The sequence below is a fragment of the Schistocerca nitens genome, chromosome 1 (assembly GCF_023898315.1).
Source record: "Schistocerca nitens isolate TAMUIC-IGC-003100 chromosome 1, iqSchNite1.1, whole genome shotgun sequence".
Taxonomy (NCBI): domain Eukaryota; kingdom Metazoa; phylum Arthropoda; class Insecta; order Orthoptera; family Acrididae; genus Schistocerca; species Schistocerca nitens.
Genome location: NC_064614.1, coordinates 544,692,418 through 544,714,307, shown reverse-complemented (window position 1 = coordinate 544,714,307; position 21,890 = coordinate 544,692,418). Strand labels below are relative to the sequence as shown.

Here is a 21,890-nt window from a genome sequence, read left to right as displayed (position 1 = left end):
CTATCAAGTACACTGCCAAACGAAAGGTACAGGGAAATTTGTGGTACGGTCTGATGGGACCATACTGCTGAGGTCATCAGTCTCTAAGCTTACACACTATGTAAGCTAACCTAAATTAACTTACGCTAAGGACGACACACACACACACACACATGGAGGGCTCAAACCTCCAACGGGAGTAGCCGCTTGGACCGTGACAAGACGCCTCAGACCTATCGGCTATCTAGTTGTCAAAGTACCAGTTGTGAAACATTATGTAATAGCAATCTCTGCACGTGTTTTATTTGAATTGCTTCGACTGTCATTGTGCCTGCGAGTGAAAGTTGTTGTTTTCATAAAACTATTATCACTAGCACTTTTAAGAAGGGTGCACATCGCACATTTAAAATTATGTGCATCTCCAAGTATCATCGAACTCGTGCTACACGTTATGACCTCATAGTGATTAATGTGGGCATGGAGCTACGGAAAATGGCTTACAAAGAGGTTATGCTGAATGAAATAGACGACACAAAAATTTCGCGCCGTTTCACCAGTAACGCTCACGATATCTGAGCAACAGGTGCACCCCTCCATCGCGCAATGCATAATTATCAAATTTCTTACTCGTGAAGGATTTACACCGGCGGAAATTTGCGAAAGATTAACTGCACAGTTCGGTGATGAAACATTATCAAGGACGCGTGTGTTTGCCTGGCATAAAAAGTTCAAGGAAGGACAACAGCGTGTGGAAAAACAGCAACACGATCGCCGTCCTCAGACCAATATTACAGACAAAAACACTCGTGCGGTTAAAGGCATTATTGACCAAGATCGACGGGTGATAATACCAGAAATTGCACAGAAAGTCGGAATCAGTTATGGGAGCTATCAAGCAATCATCACAAACGACCTACAGTTCCGTAAAGTGTATTCCAGATGTGTCCCTAAACTTTTGACCGAAAATCTGAAGCGGAGACGTTTGGAGGTCTGTCAGAGGCTTACAGCAAGGTTTGCGGCAGAAGGTGATGCATTTTTGAGTCAGATCGTCACCTGCGACGAAACATGGGTTCACCACTACACTCCAGAATCCAAACAAGCCAGTAAGGAGTGGTGGAGGAAAGGGGAAACAGCATTAGTGAAAGCAAAGACACGACTGTCAGCTAGCCAGGTTCTTTCAACCGCTTTTTCGATCAGCGAGGCATTTTGCTGATTGATGAGTGACGCACAATCAATGCTGCTCACTACTGCGAACTGTTTAAAAAGGCGAGAGTTGCGTATCACCGTAAAAGACGAGACCAATCGATTCGAACAGGTCATCCTCCTCCACGACAATGCTCGACTCCATACTGAAGCTCTAACTGTCTCCAAGCTACAGGAAATGCACTGGACTACACCTGATCATCCTCCTTACAACCCGGACTTATCGCCCTGCGATATCCACTCATTCGGACTGCTTAAAGAAGCTCAAGGAGGGCGACGATTTGAAGAAGACGAGAGAGTGTAAGGTTTCGCGCGGAACTGGCTGGTGACACGACCCAGTTCTTTTCATGATGAGGGCATCAAAAACCTGCCCATACGCTGTTATAAATGAATTTTCAAAGCAGAAGACTATGTGGAAAAGTAAATTATAATTGCGTTGAGTTTTTTTCAATAAGTGAATTTAAATAAAAAATAAAATCACATTTATATTTGATCCGCCCTCGTACATCGAAGAAGTAGTTGACATACAGATATAATGCACACAGGTGTCGTGAATAGTCTAACAATTTCTTTCACTTTGAACTAGGTGTGGTAGGCTAGAATAAATGAAATGGCCAAAGTGTATAGTTTACCAGTTGAATAGAGAGGTACTCAATAAATGATCACCCTTACAACTATTCAATGAAATAGGATCGCAACAACTCAAACAACTTATGATTATGTAGCTGTGTGGTTCCCCGGTATTGCTACCGCGTATGTTTGCCATAATAGCGACGACTGATCGTCCAGTGGTTCTGCAATTTTTCGTCGAAGAATAAGCGCAAAATCGCTCAGAAACTTACCCTTTCACAAGACCTTTTGTTCACTCAAAATCTGTCAGATTGATCCTTTGGGTATAGATTTCTGTTTTCTCCGTCACTTACCTTTCTGTACATTATGCAGAACCTGTTACGAGGGCGCTCTGAAATAAATGCCTCCGAATATTTTATGTGAAAACTCTTAAAGCTTTTTAAATAAAACAAACTTCATTGACTTGACAAATCTTTATTTTTCATGTCTGCGTATCCATTTCTCAAAATAGTCACCATGGCGACGAACAAATATCTCCCATCGAGAGACCAGTTAGCTGCAACCGTCGCTGTAGAGCGATTGACTTGTTTGACTTAGTCAAACCCTCACCTCTGCTTCCACCACTTCGTTACCATCAAAGTGAAGTCCTCGAAGGTATTCTTTAAGTTTTAGAAAGACATTGAAATCGGATGAGCCAAGTTGGGACTGTATGGAGAATGTTGTAGACGTCACAGCACTCCTGTGTGAACTTACACTGGCGTGCTGAAGGAGAGAGTGGTCCACGTGTGAACCAACTCTTCGAATTCTCAACTCGATTACAGCAAGCTCTTTCTCACTTGTCGACATAGTTACGTTACACATGACACACATCGCATTGTTAACGCTGCAAATCGGAGCTCAATAGTTGCAGAACGCTACAGGCCTTTGTTTTAGTTCAAAAGTTTTAGCAGTTTTCACATAAGAAATTGGAAGACATTAGTTTTCGGTAAGCTCTCGTAATTTGTGCTTGGAGTTATTTAATTACACTTCAAAGGTGGAGAAAATACAGTCACATACCATCGTGTGCTGTTTAACCCTTTCACCACCAATTTCCTCGTTTCGCTTTCGAACGCAAGAAGAGGTGGAACATATAGGGGTCATTCGTAAGTACCGCAAGGGGTTCAGAAGACGACTGTCCAAAAATTATAAGACATACAACAAGAAACACTTATCAGCCGATACATCAACGACTCCTCCAGTTGCCGGCCGCGGTGGCCGTGCGGTTCTGACGCTGCAGTCCGGAACCGCGGGACTGCTACGGTCGCAGGTTCGAATCCTGCCTCGGGCATGGGTGTGTGTGTTGTCCTTAGGTTAGTTAGGTTTAAGTAGTTCTAAGTTCTAGGGGACTTATGACCTAAGATGTTGAGTCCCATAGTGCTCAGAGCCATGTGTGTGTGTGTGACTCCTCCAGTTTTTTATTCACATCAAAGATTGTGACGCGAGAAACGTGAGTACTAAGTGCAATTCACTGACACGGTTTGTCCGTAAAGGCGTGACAGCACCAATCTTTGCAGGTCTGTTCATTGAGTTGCCTGTAGTCTCGAACTACTGGACGCAACGATACAGAGCGGAGAGGATCAGAGGGTTAATAATGAAGCTTCAGGATCGCACAGTTAATTGTGAGAATACTGCAAATCATTAACTGGCTTCCCTTCACCACTGGGACATGGTCAAATAGCAATAATATGCATCAAATTCCCACTGGTTCTCTGATAGCCTATCGTGGGTCAAATAAGGTCCAATTGTATGGAAATAGCTACACCGGGTGTTGAACTTCCTCCCAGTCTGACCAACATAAAGGTTGATGGAAACTCTTAAAGTGGCTTCCCAAACTTAGAGGCGACCCATATCGTTAAATACACTACTGGCCATTAAAATTGCTACACCACGAAGATGATGTGCTACAGAAGCGAAATTTAACCGACAGGAAGAAGATGCTGTCATATGCAAATGATTAGCTTTTCAGAGCATTCACACAAGGTTGGCGCCGGTGGCGACACCTACAACGTGCTGACATGAGGAAAGCTTCCAACCGATTTCTCATACACAAACAGCAGTTAACCAGCGTTGCCTGGTGAAACGTTGTTGTGATGCTTCGTGTAAGGAGGAGAAATGCGTACCATCACGTTTCCGACTTTGATAAAGATCGGATTGTACCCTATCTCGATTGCGGTTTATCGTATCGCAACATTGCTGCTCGCGTTGGTCGAGATCCAACGACTGTTAGCAGAATATGGAATCGGTGCGTTCAGGAGGGTAATACGGAACACCGTGCTGGATCCCCAACGGCCTCGTATCACTAGCAGTCGAGATGACAGGCATCTTATCCACATGGCTGTAACGGATCGTGCAGCCACGTCTCGATGACCTGAGTCAACAAATGGGGACGTATGTAAGACAACCACCACCTGCACGAACAGTTCGACGACGTTTGCAGCAGCATGGACTATCAGCTCGGAGACAATGTCTGCGGTTACCCCTGACGCTGCATCACAGACAGGAATGCCTGCGAAGGTGTACTCAACGACGAACCTGGGTGCACGAATGGCAAAACGTCATTTTTTTCGGATAAATCCAGGTTCTGATTACAGCATCATGATGGTCGCAACCGTGTTTGGTGACATCGCGGTGAACGCACATTGGAACCGTGTATTCGTCATCGCCATACTGGCGTATCAGCCGGCGTGATGGTATGCGGTGCCATTGGTTACACGTCTCGGTCACCTCTTGTTTTCATTGACGGCACTTGGAACAGTAGATGTTACATTTCAGATGTGTTACTACCCGTGGCCCTACCTTTCGTTCGATTCCTGCGAAACTCTACATTTCAGCAGGATAATGCACGACCGCATGTTGTAGGTCCTGTACGGGCCTTCATGGGTACAGAAAATGTTCGACTGCTGCCCTGGACAGCACATTCTCCAGATCTATCACCAATTGAAAACGTTTGGTCAGTGGTGGCCGAGCAACTGGTTCGTCACATTACGCCAGTCACTACTCTTGATGAACTGTGATATCGTGTTGAAGCTGCAGGGGCAGCTGTACCAGTACACGCCATGCAAGCTCTGTTTGACTAAATGCCCAGGCATATCAAGGCCGTTATTACGGCCAGAGGTGGTTTATTCTGGATACTGATTTCTCAGGATCTATGCACCCAAATTGCGTGAAAATGTAATCACATATCAGTTCTAGCATAATATATTTGTCCTATGAATACCCGTTTATCATCTGCACTTCTTCTTGGTGTAGCAATTTTAATGGCCAGTAGTGTATTTACTTTTCGGGTTTCTTTGTGTTCATCAGTACTAGCTCTCAGCTGCCAACGTAATTCTCGAATAATAGGCAGTAAATTCACCTGGCGTCGTCTTTTCCGGAAACGGAAATGGTTGCTCCTTACACTGTCTTTTCACATACTTAAATTCATACGTGCTCAGCATCACTCGATCAGTGACAGATGTTGCGTACTGTGGAAGAACTGTCTTCTAACGATCAACATTTCTTCTTGGTATAGCAATTTTAATGGTCAGTGGTGTATAACGTGTGATGAACTGGCCTCCTGAAAAAATATGAATAGACACGGAACTTTGCAACAGCTACACGATAAGCGTACCGAAAAATGTAGTTGAGGAATTGTCGCACGTAAAGTATAATTTTTTACAAAGTTGCCGACGACTCACTGTGCACGGTGAGGACGTGCGTCTGGACGACGTCCTCGTTGCGCTGGGCGTGGCAGGTGTAGTTGCCGGCGTGCACCAGCTGGACTCGCGGCAGGAACAGGGAGCCGTCCGGGAAGACGCGCAAGTCGTCTGCGGCGCCGGCGGGCAGCTGCGCCAGGTCGGCTCCGTGGCGCCGCCACACGATGGGTGGCGGCGGAGCGCCGGTGACGTCACAGCGCACCTCGACGCTGTCGCCGACGCGCGCGCGCAGCCGCCGCACCTGCACCGCCTTGTCCAGCGACACCACCGACACGCCTGCACAGGCACAGCTTCCGTTACACCTAAGCGTAATGATATAATGTGCTGATTTTTAGCCACATGACAACTCCACGTGATGTCCCCCTGAATAGGTCAGGCGTGCACTACACGCCGGAAACGGCTACAAGGATAGTGGAGTAGGTGTGGAATGCACATGTGGGTTTTTTAGTTTAGAGAATTCCCTCCCTAGGGCCGACAAGACGCCTCCTGAGACGCGGCAAGGTAGGAGTAGGCAAAATGCAACAGGGAATAACAATATTAATCTGCTAATAGTCAACTGCAGTAGCGTATATAGCAAGGTCCCAGAACTGCTCTCATTAATAAACGGTCAAAATGGTTCAAATGGCTCTGAGCACTATGGGACTCAACTGCTGAGGTCATTAGTCCCCTAGAACTTAGAACTAGTTAAACCTAACTAACCTAAGGACATCACACACATCCATGCCCGAGGCAGGATTCGAACCTGCGACCGTAGCGGTCTCGCGGTTCCAGACTGCAGCGCCAGAACCGCGCGGCCACTTCGGCCGGCCAATAAACGGTCACAACGCCCATATAGTACTAGGGACAGAAAGTTGGCTGAAACCAGATGTAAACAGTAATGAAATCCTAAACTCAGATTGGAATGTATACCGCAGAGACAGGCTGGACACTGAAGGGGGAGGCGTGTTTATAGCGATAACAAGTGCAATAGTATCGAAGGAAATTGACGGAAATTCGAAATGTGAAATAATTTGGGTGAAGGTCACGGTTAAAGCAGGCTCACACATGGTAATTGGATGTCTCTATAGGCCCCCTGGCTCAGCTGCTGTTGTGCTGAGCACCTGAAGGATAATTTGGAAAATATTTCGCGTAGATATCCCCACCATGTTATAGTTCTGGGTGGAGATTTAATTTGCAGGATATAGACTGGGAGACTCAAACGTTCATAACGGGTGGCAGGGACAAAGAATCCAGTGAAATTTTTTTAAGTGCTTTATCTGAAAACTACCTTGAGCACTTAAACAGAGAACCGACTCGTGGCGATAACATATTAGACCTTCTGGTGACAAACAGACCCGAACTATTTGTAACAGTTAACGCAGAACAGGGAATCAGTGATCATAAAGCGGTTACTGTATCGATGATTTCAGCAGTAAATAGAAATGTTAAAAAAGGTAGGAAGATTTTCCTGTTTAGAAAAAGTGACAAAAAGCAGATTACAGAGTACCTGACGGCTCAACACAAAAGTTTTGTCTCTAGTACAGATAGTGTTGAGGATCAGTGGACAAAGCAATAAACCACCGCCCAGTGAGGTGGTTGACGGCAAAGTAGTTACTGCCACGTCTCATGGTATAGCGTTAGAATGAGCGCGGTTAAGGTCTCCAAACGAAGCAAATTAATTATATTTTCAGAAATACTTAATTTGCCTTGTGGTACATCATTAACATGTATTTTTCAGTTAAAAAGTGATAAATGAGTGAATTCTGACCATTGATATCGGATGAGAGTTTATCGTGCCAACTTGAGTGGCTAGGTATGATTAGGTAATATAGTAGAACTCAGTTTACTCTTTTTAATAAAAAATGTTGGCATCTCTGTTAACTTTCTACTTCGTTGTTCAGATAAAATAAGATTTGTGAGGTCCAAAAGGGCCAATGATATTTACGGCATTCGATGCCCCATATATTGCGTTCCATGCAAACATAATATTAGCTGTTGATGACAAAACGGGGTGGGACTGGAAGCATCCAACGCTGAGCACAGCATGAGACTACGGAGTGTAGTTGAGCTACTAAGTCGACAAATAACCCACAGCAGCTATATAATGCTAGTGGCGTTGATACAAAACACTGCAATGCCAACGCTAAACAAAGAAAATATTGCATTACATCTAGAATAACAGTTGCAAAAACTGACAGTTCTCAGAAAGGCACGCAAAGAATTTCTCATAGTAAGAAAGAATTGGTAGATGAAATATTAGCGTTTCTGCAGGATAAGTCAATGGAATATGTGGTGTCATATAATGACGAACGTGCGAACAACGTACATGAGTAGTAAAATGATGAGAAGACGTGTTTAACAAGAGAAAGTGATACTGAAACAGGTATCGATCCATGTAGTTCATCATCTTTGAAGGACGGGGAGCCACAGATCCATCTCCAGTGAAATGAAGGAATGGAAAAATGTTGTCCAAGGAGAGGGTACTAATCACAATTATGTACATGGAGATCATCCGCAGTGCAGTAAGAAGAAAACCAGTTGTGAACAGTTTTCGAATAAGTCCGCATCAGTATGACCATGTAGCGCATAAGAATAACTAGGGATATTCGAGGGAGGATAAAGTGTACTTGTTACAAAAACTGGCGTTTGTGCGTTTCAAGAATGCTTGGCACAATTTACAGGATATGCGTAATAATGAACAGCTGCGTTATCCGCATCAAACTGCACGCCACTTATACTGCAGTGATTTCAAGGAAAGCATTAGATAGTTGTATAACTTCAGTGCTGCAGAATCGGAAGACGTAAGATAACGAAATTTCAAACAAAGCGTCAACTTTACGATGCACAACAAACTGCGGAATCAGCCGGAAAAATTTGTAGATGAGACAGAACAGTAAGGAATTTGTTCTCAACTCCGAACAGTCGCCATATGCAGAGGCAATGCATGTAAAGGAACCCTCGAAACTAAAGGTACCAAGAGCAACTACCTACCATCAATGCCTTAGCGCATTGGTATACAATTTCCCGACAGTTGATCTGGATGATAAATTGGCTGGAAAGTTATTTATTGTGCTGTGAAAAATTGGAAATGCTCTGCCTCCTACAATTCTTTCTCATCTCCGTGATGTTGCATGGTCCGTAGGTAAAATTTACGTCAACCAAGCAAGAGTGGGAGAATGCGCGTAAGAGAACTGCACCTATGGTATGAGCACTGCTTTTGGCCAATAGCTGACGAAATTAACTTCTCTTTTAGCTATTCCCGGTCTGCGTATAAAAATAATACTCATTTAGGGTAAAATAGCTCTCCTGAAAAATGTGTGGTATTGCAATACGTGCCTCTTGGAACCACTGGACAAATTTAACTTGTGGATATTTGTTCCTTCCGTGCCTATAAAACATATTCTCGCACTATCTCTAGCTACGCCTTAAAGGACAGCCAGTTTGACGATGAGCCCTACGACAAACTGCTTCGCATTCGGTTCCATGCCAACACTTTCCATCAGTTCTCATCACCCCGTAACGACAACGTGATTATATATGCATTATTTAAGAGTGGATAGTCCTGCACGGTTTGTAACGCCTAAAGAATTCACCTTCGATCTTGATGCTGCGAACCTTTGAGAACACTCTGGCATGGCATTTTTCATTCGGTGTTGATGGTGCAAGTTAATAGTTTGTTTTGAACAATTTTTTGAATGTCGACGATGTCTATTTAGTGAGGAGTAATACATACAACCATAGAAGATTGATCTCTTCACGTCCCGGACTCAAATTTTCTGCCACTCTCCTCAGAACACAACACTTTCAAATGAGCCTTACTAAAGATTAACTTGCTACCTCGCGCTCAAAGGATTCCTTGCTAGTTTGTTTCACAGTAATTCTAATAACGGCTCCCATCAAATGCAACAGACTGAAGACTTACGTATCAGTTCTGTGCTGGGACAACGGCTTCTAATAAGTCGCCAGACTGGCGAAACTGTTGAACTTTAGAGCCTCGTTACGATTTGGCAAGATACAAGTAGATCCATTACACGCCCTGCTACTCCATTGCAAATGGAGGCAGTAACCTGCTGTAAGTGGTAACGCAGAGAAGGGAAGAATGCCCAGATTCTGTAACCACATACCATTTACTAGCTGCATATTTGATTGCTGATGGGAAAACTTGTCACATTTTGATTTCGCCGTAAATGAATCTGACCTCAAGATTGCCGGACTCTGGGTGCCAATATCATGCAGTAACAAGAAGGCAGGCAATTTTCTTTTTCTCATGGTTAAATCATAATTTGTGGTGCAGATTCGTACCCCTCGCATATCAAGAGAGGAAGTGGCTCCAAGCGTATCATGATTTCTCCGTCGTGTCATATTACCTCCTACCGTGGGCGCCAGTTCTACATCTAGGCTAGATCGTTAAGCGGGAATTCCGGGTTCGAGTACCAGTCCGACATAAATTTTCATTTCATACATAAATTGTACAGCTCGTATCTAATCGTATTCATTTTGTTCATGTAAATCTGCAGAATAAATTTTATATCTATGCCTCAAGTGAGATTTCTCGCATAACGCCCTCCAAAACTACAATAAAAAAGTTATGTAGCTCTAAATGTAGAATTAGCGCCTACTGTAAGAATCAATGTGAGACGACGGAGAAATTATGGGAGGTCTAGAGCCAGCTACTCACTTGATAGACAAAGGAGACTTATCTGCGTCACGAATATAGTTCTTCAACTAACGTAAGAAGTAAATTGCTGCCTTCTTGCTACTGCCAGATATTGGGGCAGACTGTCGGACAGTCTTGAGGTCGGTTTCATTTACGATAAAATTAAAATGTAGTACAAGATTTCCCACCGACAATCAAATACGCTGCTAATAAATGCCACCAGGTTAGAGAAACAACGCGTTCTTCCCTTCTCTGCGCTACAACAGGTAGCACGGTACTATGTGTACTGGACTAGCGAGACGTATAAGAGGCCAAGTTTTGTATTGCTACATCAGTACAAGACATTAAAGCTCAAACTGTTTCGCTACTTCCACGTCTTTGTGTAATGTACATCTCTTCCATTTCATACGGCCGATGGCGACTACGGTGACATCCGTTCACATCTGAAGACCATGGCATAGCACTATTTAGACCCTGTAAAATACGCGGAGGTGACAAGAGTCTTGGAATACTACCGAATATCAACTCCTTTTTCCCTGTGTAGAGAGCAACTCGACTTGGCATGGACTCAACAAGTTTTTGGAACACCTGCAGAAATACTGAGCTATGCTGCCTCAGTAGCCGCCCATAACTGCGAATGTGCCGCCGGTGCGGGATTTTATGTCCCAAAAATATTGGATTGGATTCTGTCGGGTGATCTGGGTGGCCAAATCATTCGGTCCTCAAACCAGTCGCGAACAGTTGTTGCCCCGTGTCATGGCGTACTGTCATCCATAAAAAGTGCATCGTTGTTTGGGAACATGAAGTATGCGAATGGCTACAAATGGTCTTCAAATAGCCGAGCAAACCATTCACGATCAATGATCAGTTCAGTTGGACCAGAAAACCGGCCTATTCGATGTAAACACAGCCCACATTATTATGGAGCCATCGCCTGCGTCCATAGTGCCCCGTTGACAAGTAGGGTCCATGGCTTCGTGAGGTCTGCACCACCATCAGCTCTTACCAGCTGAAATCGGAACTCATATGACAAGGTCACAGTTTTCTGGCATTTTAGGGTATAATCTATTAGTCACGAGTTCAGGAGTGGTGCTGCAGGCAATTTCGTGCTGTTAGCAAAGGCACTCTCGTCGGTCGCCTGGTGCCATAACCCTTTAATGCCCAATTTCGTCGTACTCTCCTACGGATAAGTTTATTGTATTTCTGACATTGATTTGTGCGGTAATTTCACTCAGTCTCTTAGCACTCAAAAGTGTACACGGACGCCACAGTTCTCGGTCGTTAAGTGAAGGTTGTCGGTAACAGCGTCTTCCGTGGTGGGAGTTAATGCATGACATTTGGTATTCACGGAAAATTCTTGTCAATTTGTGGTAAGATCTTATGGGACCAAACTGCTTAGATCATCGGTGCCTAAGCTTACACACTACTTAATCTAACTTAAACGAACTTACGCTATGAACAACATACACACCCAGGAAGGTCTCGAACCTCCGACGGTAGAAGCCGCGCGGACCGGGACAAGACGCCCTAGACCGCGCGGCTACCCCGCGCGGCTTCACGGAGAACTCATGACACTGTGGCTCTACAAATTTTGAATTCCTTAACGATTTCCGAAATGGAATGTCCAATTCATGTACCTACAACTACAATTCCGCGTTGAAACACTACCAACTCCCATCGTGAAGCCATAATCGCGTCGGAAACCTTTTCAAATCAAACACCTGAGTACAAATGACATCTCTGCCACTGCACTGTTCTTTTATACCTTGTGTACGCGGTACTACAGCCATTTGTTGTGCATATCACAAACGCAAGACTTTTGTAACCTGAATGTACACACATTGAAAAATTGTTAAATAGTAAGAAAACCTGATGCTCTGAAGGTTGCTTCGAGCGGGTCCAAATTAGGGATGTGTCTTTAGACCCTTGTACGCTTGAGGAATGCTACTGCGAAGACTACTGAGAAGATCCTTCATCAGGCTCCATGAGTCAATTGGCAGTCTGTAAGTGAAAACTATACCTGCTCTTAGACTAGCACCGAGCGAGGTGGCGCATTGGTTAGACACTGGACTCGCATTCGGGAGGACGACGGTTCAATCCCGCGTGCGGCCATCCAGATTTAGGTTTTCCGTGATTTCCCTAAATCACTCCAGGTAAATGCCGGGATGGTTCCTCTGAAAGGGCACGGCCGACTTCCTTCCCCATCCTTCCCTAATCCGATGAGACCGATGACCACGCTGTCTGGTCTCCTTCCCCAAACCAACGAATCTTAGACTAGCGTTGTCACTAGCATCTGGTGGGTGCGCACAGCTATTAGTTATCCTGGCAGCTGGTTTCCAGGGCGCATCCCTCAGCCTCAGAGGAAAGACTTCCTATGATTCGCGAATCACCGTGCCCGTAATAAAACCTCCGTTCCCCCTTCTATTCCACCCGTAGAACCAGAATCGTCACGAATGGCTGAGTGCATAATCCCTGTTCAGCAGTGCCAGTCAGTCTAGCAAGAACATCTCCCCTCTCCTTTTCACTTTCCTCTATCAATGTTCTTTTTGTCTTCGTAGTCAACGTGCCGTGGGAGCATTTCATATTTCTTTTACTAAAAAAAAGGAAAAATAATAATAATAATTTCGCAGACCTCAAGTCGCTGGCGTGAAGATCATTGTAGGCGCCGTTTCGTTGCTCTCTGACACTTGCATGATACTACTGGCTTGAAACTGCAGGGAAATACATTAAAAAGGGCCAAGGAGAACTCAGTATCCATCCCAAAAGATAGTATACATATGTGTACGTGTCGCCTGTGCAACGAACAGGGTCTGATCTTTCCAGGAAATCCGCCAAGTCCGGCATGGGCCTGTTGATGGTAGCCAAATGGCGTCCTATCTCTCCACCGAAAGCGAGTGTACTGCCCATACATTACATTACGCCACACTGCAAACTTTGCCATTCAGGGGCATTCAGTCACCTCTAGATATCTACCTCTGTGGCGTGGCCCTTGAAAGTAAATAGGTGATAAGTAAAAAAACACATTTGCTTTCTTCTCTTGGTGCTCTGGTTGTGTGCCTAAGCAAACACCCCGAAACGGTCTTTCCTTTGTGCTGCGTCACCCGTGGCAACTTGTGAGCTGAACTCTCTAATACCTGCCGGCTTGATGGTAGGTGCAAAATCCGCTCGTTACTTGATACCTCGATAACACAAGTCATTAATGGATGGCACGTGCTTTGAAGTGGAAAAGATTTGTTATGCTACGTAAACAAGAGTAGAACTACCACTTAAAAACAATCTGAATTTAACTGGAATTGCAGTGACTTTACACAGCAGTACTGTACAGGCTGCAGAGCGAGATGAGTGAGCGTCGGAAGAGGGCGGCCAAATAAAAGAGGTAATTAAAGAAAACTTGGAATGTGTTCTGTTTGTGTGCCCTGGGGGGGGGGGGGGCAGAGGTAAACGTTGACAGTCAGTCTAGAAGTTTAGTCAAGAAAATGAACGGCCTAGGAAACAGGCAAGGTGGTAGTTCACTTTCGCGTGACTGATGGGCAATAATGGTGGGCAGGGCGAGGAGTGGGCAGCTGAACTCTGGGTCATGAGAGAGAAAAGGAAACGTGTTCTCCGTCCCTAGCCGGCCGCGGTGGTCTCGCGGTTCTAGGCGCGCAGTCAGGAACCGTGCGACTGCTACGGTCGCAGGTTCGAATCCTGCCTCGGGCATGGATGTGTGTGATGTCCTTAGGTTAGTTAGGTTTAAGTAGTTCTAAGTTCTAGGGGACTAATGACCACAGCAGTTGAGTCCCATAGTGCTCAGAGCCTTCTCCGTCCCAGAACCCTTCAGGTACCACACACGCGACGCGCCTCCCACGTTTCTTATAGGTGAAAACAGTAGCGTGGGTACACCAGCACATTCAGTAGAGGGCAGAAAGTCTATCCTGTCAGTGGCTATCACTGGAATGAACTGCTTCTGTCCTGGAAGGCAGACTGGTTTGACACATAGGCAATGGTGAAGTCTTACTGCGAGAGTATTTGAAAGATTCAAGGATAAAACAATGTCCGAAATAGAATTCTGAAGAAAAATCCTAAATATTCCCAGACTGACGGGCCACCCTGTGCGGTACGTTACGGAAAACAGACTTCCTCAATGAAACTGGCGCCTAGTAACAAAAGAGAAATGCCAAACCCACCAAAACAATGACAGCCACAGATACATTGACTAACAATTTCTTTATATATTATTTAGTAATGGCATTGTAATTCTAAAAGTTGCTTTAAAGTAGAATGTGACTGAATAGAATGTGGACTCTACTCCAGTGCCATGCCACAAGCTAACTTCATTGTCCACGGTTCACGACAGTCAGCTGTCGAACCCTGGACTAGTACGGAGTTTTGATCGGCCACGAACATTCATTACGGTACATTTTCTTTCAAAAGTAAAGCATACATTCTAGTTACAATACCCATATTGTCACTAAGAGATTCTCTACCGCGCATTTGGTTACAGTGGTGGTACTTCAACACACGTTGCAGGGGACCATGTGTGACATTTTGACTGCGGAAGAAGGGATTGCTAAAATGGATTTCAGTTACATTGGGACATGTGTGTGAGTATCTCAGTTTGTCACAGCATCACTCACAAGTCCAGTAAATCATGCCTGAAATTCTTGCCGAGCACTCAGTTTCATTTTCTTGGTGTGATGCAGATCCTGCTGTAGAGCGAAAAATTCATTCGTTGTATGTTTCGTATCCAAGTCAACGGGCCTCTGTGCCTGGAAACAGAAAGACCGCGAGATCGAATCCTGTTCGGTCCACGGAATATTTCGATCTGCCTGTAAGCTAGCCCACAAGTACCAGTGATATGAAGATTCGTTACAAACGTTAGGTAGTTCGGATTCCACGTAAACCTGTAGGTCGCCTCTACCTCTTAGGATTAATTGCGTAGGCTAGCCTAAGGACCTACAAATCGTCGAATTGGTGCCCGATTGGCAAACTATCACTAGGCTGTGGAGCCACGTGGAAAATGAAATCATTAGTAGCAAAAAGCACTTTCCAGAACAGATTTTAAACAAGCAGTGCAAGTTCAATCAGAACGTGTTTTTTGATATCTTTGATGAGCTGTGTCAGTGATAGTCTTTGATGTCATTTGTTAAAGTGTGATGCAATGATATGCAGAAACAAAAGTGATAATGATGCTTGCTGTCTTGTGTAAAGACGGGAAGACGGTGAGACTTACTTCCGCATGGTCCCTTCTACACTCTTCCACAGATCATTAGCGACTGGCAGCAACAACAAGACGCAAGAGCGCATCGGAAGAAAGTGTCCCGTGGTGGCTGCAGTGAACTTACCAACGGCACAATGCACCTTCTCTTCCCTCGTGTATTTTTACTTTTATTTGTTAAATTATCTCGTAACTCAGTGACGTCAAATGCACTTTTAGACGGTACAACTTTGCTTTTTTGGACCACGCATTTTATTTTTTTGAATTACTTGGTAATTTACTATGGAATGCCTTCCTTCCATTATCACTTACCAGGCTGCTCATTAGGGTTATCTCTTTCCCCATTTACATACTGTATCCACAATTTATTATTTTCGGTTCTTGAACTCTTTTGCCACCGTAACTTAACTTGTCAAAACACTTTTGTATATAGTTTAACTTTGGTTCGGTATGATAAATTTTAACATGCAGTCGTGAATAAAGTGATGCCATTTAGTAGGTGCACGTTTTTTACCGTAAATAACAGCATCATGAAACACACAGTAGTTTTGATGATTTAGTGCTTGATCTTACATGTGACATGTTACAGTCTATGATGATATGTTCTTTGTCACTTTCTTTTCTTTTTTATAGTGTACATGTTGTAAGTAGATAGAACCTTTTATGGACAATATTTTTCTGTCTATTTTATACCTGATGACGTTTGTTAGCATAATCAGAACTGGTCGTACGATTTCACAAGCCGATGGTGTCAACAAATAAGCGTCATACTGAAAATGAAGATCGTTTTTCTACATTTTTTATCATTTCAAGCCTCATGAAATGCTGATGATTTGCATATTCTAGCCTGTAGTACATCTCATCCCAGTTTCACGTTTGTTGCATGCAGCTTCCATGGCGTTGCAATTTTAATGTAAAGCGGAGAACGAAAAACAGCACCATGGCAGCGGTGGACGAACACAAGCTGGCAGCCTTTTGTAGCAAGTGTCATCCGACTAACAAAATGGCGAAACGCTGAACAATTTTCTCTGTATTAGGCGAGTTTGATTGGTGGGAAGTAATGAGGTATACTGGCACAGCAATAACGGTGGGATCGTGTGACGTCAACGAAATTAGTCTTGTTTTTCGACAGCAGGCTGGCGGTGAAATATAACTTACGCATAGGACTACCAAGATTTTATTGAAGAAAATCCAGGTTTTCAAGGATGCCCTCCAGCAGACGCACGACAGATATCCAGTATGGTTTGAAACAGAGATGTCGCTATAAACAAGTTACAAAGATACACGAGGACTTGTAACACCGCAACCCACTGCTTCACGTAAGTTTTAGCTACTTGATTTAAAAAATTAAAAAAAGATATATTCTACCTCTAAATGTAGTTGAATGTGTAGAACTAAAAATTTTAGTAATATTAATATTAGCATTATTCTTGGGTGTATATATTTCTTGTAATCTGACTTGTTCCACATCATATCGATAAAACAGTCATGAAAATGATCTACAGAACGTGACATAAATGCACTACACTAAACTAAACTAAACAAATTTATAACCATCTGGGTACATATAGGTATTAATGAAATTTGTCAGTAATTAGTGTGTACGAAAATGTAATGTATGCTGATTGGATACACAAGAAATATGTTAAATCATTGTAATAAACACGCTGGCCATATTAGGGAAGTCATTATTATATATAGCATAATAACATCGCTAGCGCGATTGCGCACGGTCTTAGAGGTGAAGGCACAGCAGGAGTTGCGAAACATCTGTGGTGGTGAACAGACATATGTGTTAACGCGAAAATGCCAGTGTGTCACTAATAGTGCTAGTGAAGATGTAATTTATGTTGATAGAGAAAGTAAGAATAATTTCCATTACATCATTGTAGTAAACACGCTGGCAATGTCAAGCAATATTTTATTACATAAAGCACAGAGAATATCTTTCGTAGACGCGAACCATCTGCGGTGTGGTAGAGATGTATGTGTTGGCGTACGAATGTCAGAGTGTTTAGCGTCGAAAATCATTTGTAATATGTGGCCAGGCAAATTATAAGTCGGCGACGACGTATGTGGGCACTGTATTTGGTCCCAAGAAGATTTTGGAATAGGGAAGAATTCTGCATGGCGCAAATTTATTGAGGCTGCTCGCTAATCAAAAAGTGCTTGTTGCCAATAATGGACGTCATAGTAATCACTAATTCTCGCCACAAGCAGTGCATCGCAAAGTAAGAACCAGTCACCATTTCATAGTGTGTAATAGGCATGGAAGCATCTTACAAGGGAACCTCCCCATCGCACCACTCTCAGATTTAGTTATAATTTGGCACACTGGATAGGCCTTGAAAAACTGGACACACATCAATCGAGAAAACAGGAAGAAGTTGTGTGGAACTATGAAAAAAATAAGCAAAATATACAAACTGAGTATTCCATGCGCAACATATGCAACATCAAGGAGAGTGCAAGCTTAAGAGCGCCGTGGTCCCGTGGTTAGCGTGAGCTAGTGCGGAACGAGAGGTCCTTGGTTCAAATCTTCCCGCGAGTGATAAATTGTCTTTATTTTCGCAAAGTTATGATCTGTCCGTTCATTGACGTCTCTGTTCACTGTAATAAGTTTAGTGTCTGTGTTTTGCAACCGCACTGCAAAACCGTGCGATTAGTAGACGAAAGGACGTGCCTCTCCAATGGGAACCGAAAACATTTGGTCGCATGGTCGTAGGTCAACCGATTCGTCCACAGGAAAACACGTCTGATATATTCTATACAACACTGGTGACGGCATGTGCGTCACATGACAGGAATATGTTATAGACCCACCTATCTTGTACACTTTGCGAATGGGTAAAAAGATTCTTCTACCTTGCCCGATTTAGGTTTTCTTGTGGATGTGATAATCACTCCCAAAAAAGTGATGAAAGCATAAGAGTTTGTCACATAAACTGCAACAAATGAATGCAATAGTTTCACAGTCGCACAGTTTTCCCTGTGCTCTGTCAAAACATATGTTTTTAACGTTTTCAAATATTTCCGTGTGTAGACCGTCAGATCCTGCATATGTCCAAGCAAATCTGAACATGTCCTGGAATTTTGGAGAGCGAAGTTGATTATGTGTGAGTGCCTGAACTTTGACAATTGTCTGAAAATAAAAACTTAAACTTTTCGCTTGAGGGAAGACTTGAACCAAGGAGCTCTCGTTCCGCAGCTGCTCACGTTAACCACGGGACCACGGCACTGCTGTGCTCAAGAAGTCCTTGATGTTGCCTGTCTTCCACATGGACTACTCACTGTGTATATTTTGCTTTTTTTCATAGTTCCACACAACTTCTTCCTGTTTTCTCGATTGATCTGTGTTCAGTTTTTCAAGGCCTATCCACTGTGCCAACTTATAACTAAATGTGAGGGGGGTGCGATGGGGAGGTTCCCCTGTTAGTAACACTTCGGAACATAATAGTGTGTTTACTCAAAAAAAGAAAACTGTCTAGAGAAACTTCATTGACCCGAGTCGTTAACCATCAGGAGAGTCCTATCCTTTCACCACAAATTCCGAGAAAGTCACAAGTGAAAGGAACAGTAAAAAAAGCCAAATCTAGTTAAATTTACAGTTTTTTTTCAAAAGCAATAGGAACTATAGTGATTCATATAGTGTTGCACTACTACAGCAAATAATCAGCTTAAAATAAAGTGACAGAATTTAAATTCACTTTCTATGACAAAATATGCTCTATTTCTCATAGTAAAAGTGCTTTTAGATTTAGTGTTATATATTATTCTTGTACGTCAGCGTACCATTAATACCAAAAAATAGCTGATACCAAGAATGCAAGTTATTACGGTTTTTATGTCTGGCGTAATCACTTGCAAAGTAATAAGTAGAGAATGATAAACAGTTTTTGCCATGTTTAGGAACTTTCTCAAACAGATAGCATTATCGTAAGTCACGTAACACAGCAGCGCTTCCATAAAGTGTTGCCAGTCATCGCTTATTATTGGTGATCATTAAGGTCCTTTGCGTTCATGTCACACGTGTCTTTTCATGCAAGTTGGCGCATGTGCATTCTGCCCAGTTGGTGCTTTTTGTTTCTCCTGCCGTATTTTTGTGATTTCATAGCCATTGTCAACATTTACCAAAGTTAACTTTTGCTCATTTTTGGTGGTGGTGACCGTTTTATTCTATAATGTTAATTCATTCAGACCAAATTCTGACATTCAAAGTGGTCCGTTACGAATTTCTCTCCTGTGCCAACATCTTCATCTCAGACTGGCACTTTACCATATGTCCTCAATTATTTTCTGGATGTATTCCACTCTCTGCCTTCCTCTACAGTTTTTGCCCTCTACAGGTACCTCTAGTACCACGGAAATCATTCCCTGATGTCTTAACGGAAGTCTTATCGTACGGTTCCCTCTCCTTGTTAATGTTTTCCATATATTCCTTACCTCTCCGATTCTGCGCAGAACCTTCTCATTCCTTACCTTGTCAGTCCACCTAATTTTCAACATTCTTCTGTAGCACCACATCTCATTTTCTTACGTTCTGGTTTTCCCACAGTCAACGTTGTGCCCCAAACATACATTCTCATAAATGTCTTCCTCAAATTAAGCTCTATGTTTGACACTAGTAGACTTCCCTTGGACAGGAATACCCATTTCCAGTGCCAATCTGCTTTTGATGTCCTCCTTGCTCCGTCCGTCATTGGTTATTTTACTGACTAGGTAGCAGAATTCCCTAACTTCACCTACGTCATGACCATTAATCGTGATGTTAAGTTTCTCGCTGTTCGCATTTCTGCTACTTCTCATTACTTTCTTCTTTCTCCGATTTACTCTCAGCTTATGTACTCATTAGTCTGTTCATTCCATTCAGCACCTCATGTAATTCTTCGTCACATTCACTCAGAATAGCAATGTCATCAGCGAATCGTATCATCGATATCCTTTCACCTTGAATTTTTATTCCACTCCTGAACTTTCTTTTATTTCCATAATTGTTTCTTCGCTGTACAGATTGAACAGTAGGGGCTATGGCCAACATACCTGTCTTACACCATTTTTAATCCGAGCCCTTCGTTCTTGGTTGACCACTCTTATTGTTCTCTCTTGGCTCTCGTACATATTACACATTACTCATCTATCTCTACTGCTTACCCCTATTTTTCTCAGAATTTCGAAGATCTTGCACCATTTTACATTGTCGAATACTTTTTCCAGGTCTACAAATCCTAAGAACGTGTCTTGATTTTTCTTTAGTCTTGATTCCATTATCAACCGCAACGTCAGAATTGGCTCTCTCGTGCCTTTACCTTTACTAAAGCCAAACTGACCATGATCGTAGCTTCCTGGCACTTCCTATTTATTCATATTTCTGTATTACTGAACATCCCTGAACATTTTTGCACTTCCTCCTTTCGTCGATCAACTGAAGTATTTCTTTTGTTACGCATAGTTTCTTCGCAGTTACCTTCTTTGTTCCTATGTTTTTCCTTTCCAACTTCTGTGTTTAACGTTTTTTAGATGTCTCCATTCCTCTTCAACCTAGTAAAATATTCCTCACTGCTGTAGAGAACTTCAAACGTTTCTCGTCATTCCTTAGTACTCGTATTTCTATACCCACTTCCTTGCGTATTGATTCTATCTGACTAATCTCTAAGATTTCAGCCTACTCTTCATCTCTACTACATTGTGATCTGAGTTTATATCTGCTCCTGGGTACACCCTACAATCCACTATCTGATTTCGAAATCTCCGCCAGATCATGATATAATCTAACTGATATCTTTCTGTATCACCCGGCCTTTTCTAAGTATACCTCCTCCTCTAGTGGTTCTTGAACAGAGTATGCGCTATTACTAACCGAAATTTACTACATATCTCAATTACTCTCTCTCCTCTCTCATTCCTTGTCCCAAGCCTATATTGTCCTGCAACCGTTTCTTCTGCTCCTTCCTCGATAACTGCATTCTAGTCCCCCATGACCATTAGTTTTTCATATCCCTTTATGTACTATATTACTCTTTTAATTTCCCACATACTTTCTCTATCTCTTCCCCTTCAGCTTCCGACGTCACACGTATACTTGAACTATCGTTGTCGGTGGTGGTTTGCTGTCGTTTCTGATAAGAACACCCCATGTCACTAAACTGCTCACGTAACACACTCTCTGCCTTACCTTCGTATTCATAATTAATTCTACTCCCGTAATACCATTTCCTCCGGCTGCTGATGTTACCCTATACTTATGTGACCAGAATACTTGTCTTTTCTACGTTTCACGTCACTGTTCCTTACTGTATCTGGACTGGGACTTTGCATTTCCCTTTTCATACTTTCTAGCTTCCCTACCACGGTGAAGCTTCCGACATTCTGCGCCCCGACTCGTAGAACGTGATCCTTTCCTTGGTAATTCCATCTTTTTCTCTTGGTCACCTCTCCTTTGGCAGTCCCCTCCCGGAGATTCGAATGGGGGACTAGTCCGGGATCTTTTGCCAATGGAGAGATCATCATGAAATTTTTTTCAGACACAGGCCGCATGTGCTGTGGATACACGTTATGTGTCATTAATGCTGTG

General features: G+C 43.2%; 1 protein-coding gene across 1 annotated transcript in view; it reads right to left on the bottom strand.

The window, feature by feature from the left end:
* Nucleotides 1-21,890, bottom strand: part of LOC126259840 (follistatin-related protein 5-like) — a 279,684-nt gene that overhangs the window by 119,130 nt on the left and 138,664 nt on the right. The window contains exon 6 of the mRNA XM_049956931.1: nt 5,469-5,762. Coding sequence (XP_049812888.1) covers nt 5,469-5,762 — 294 coding nt within the window. The remainder of the gene's footprint in view (nt 1-5,468; nt 5,763-21,890) is intronic.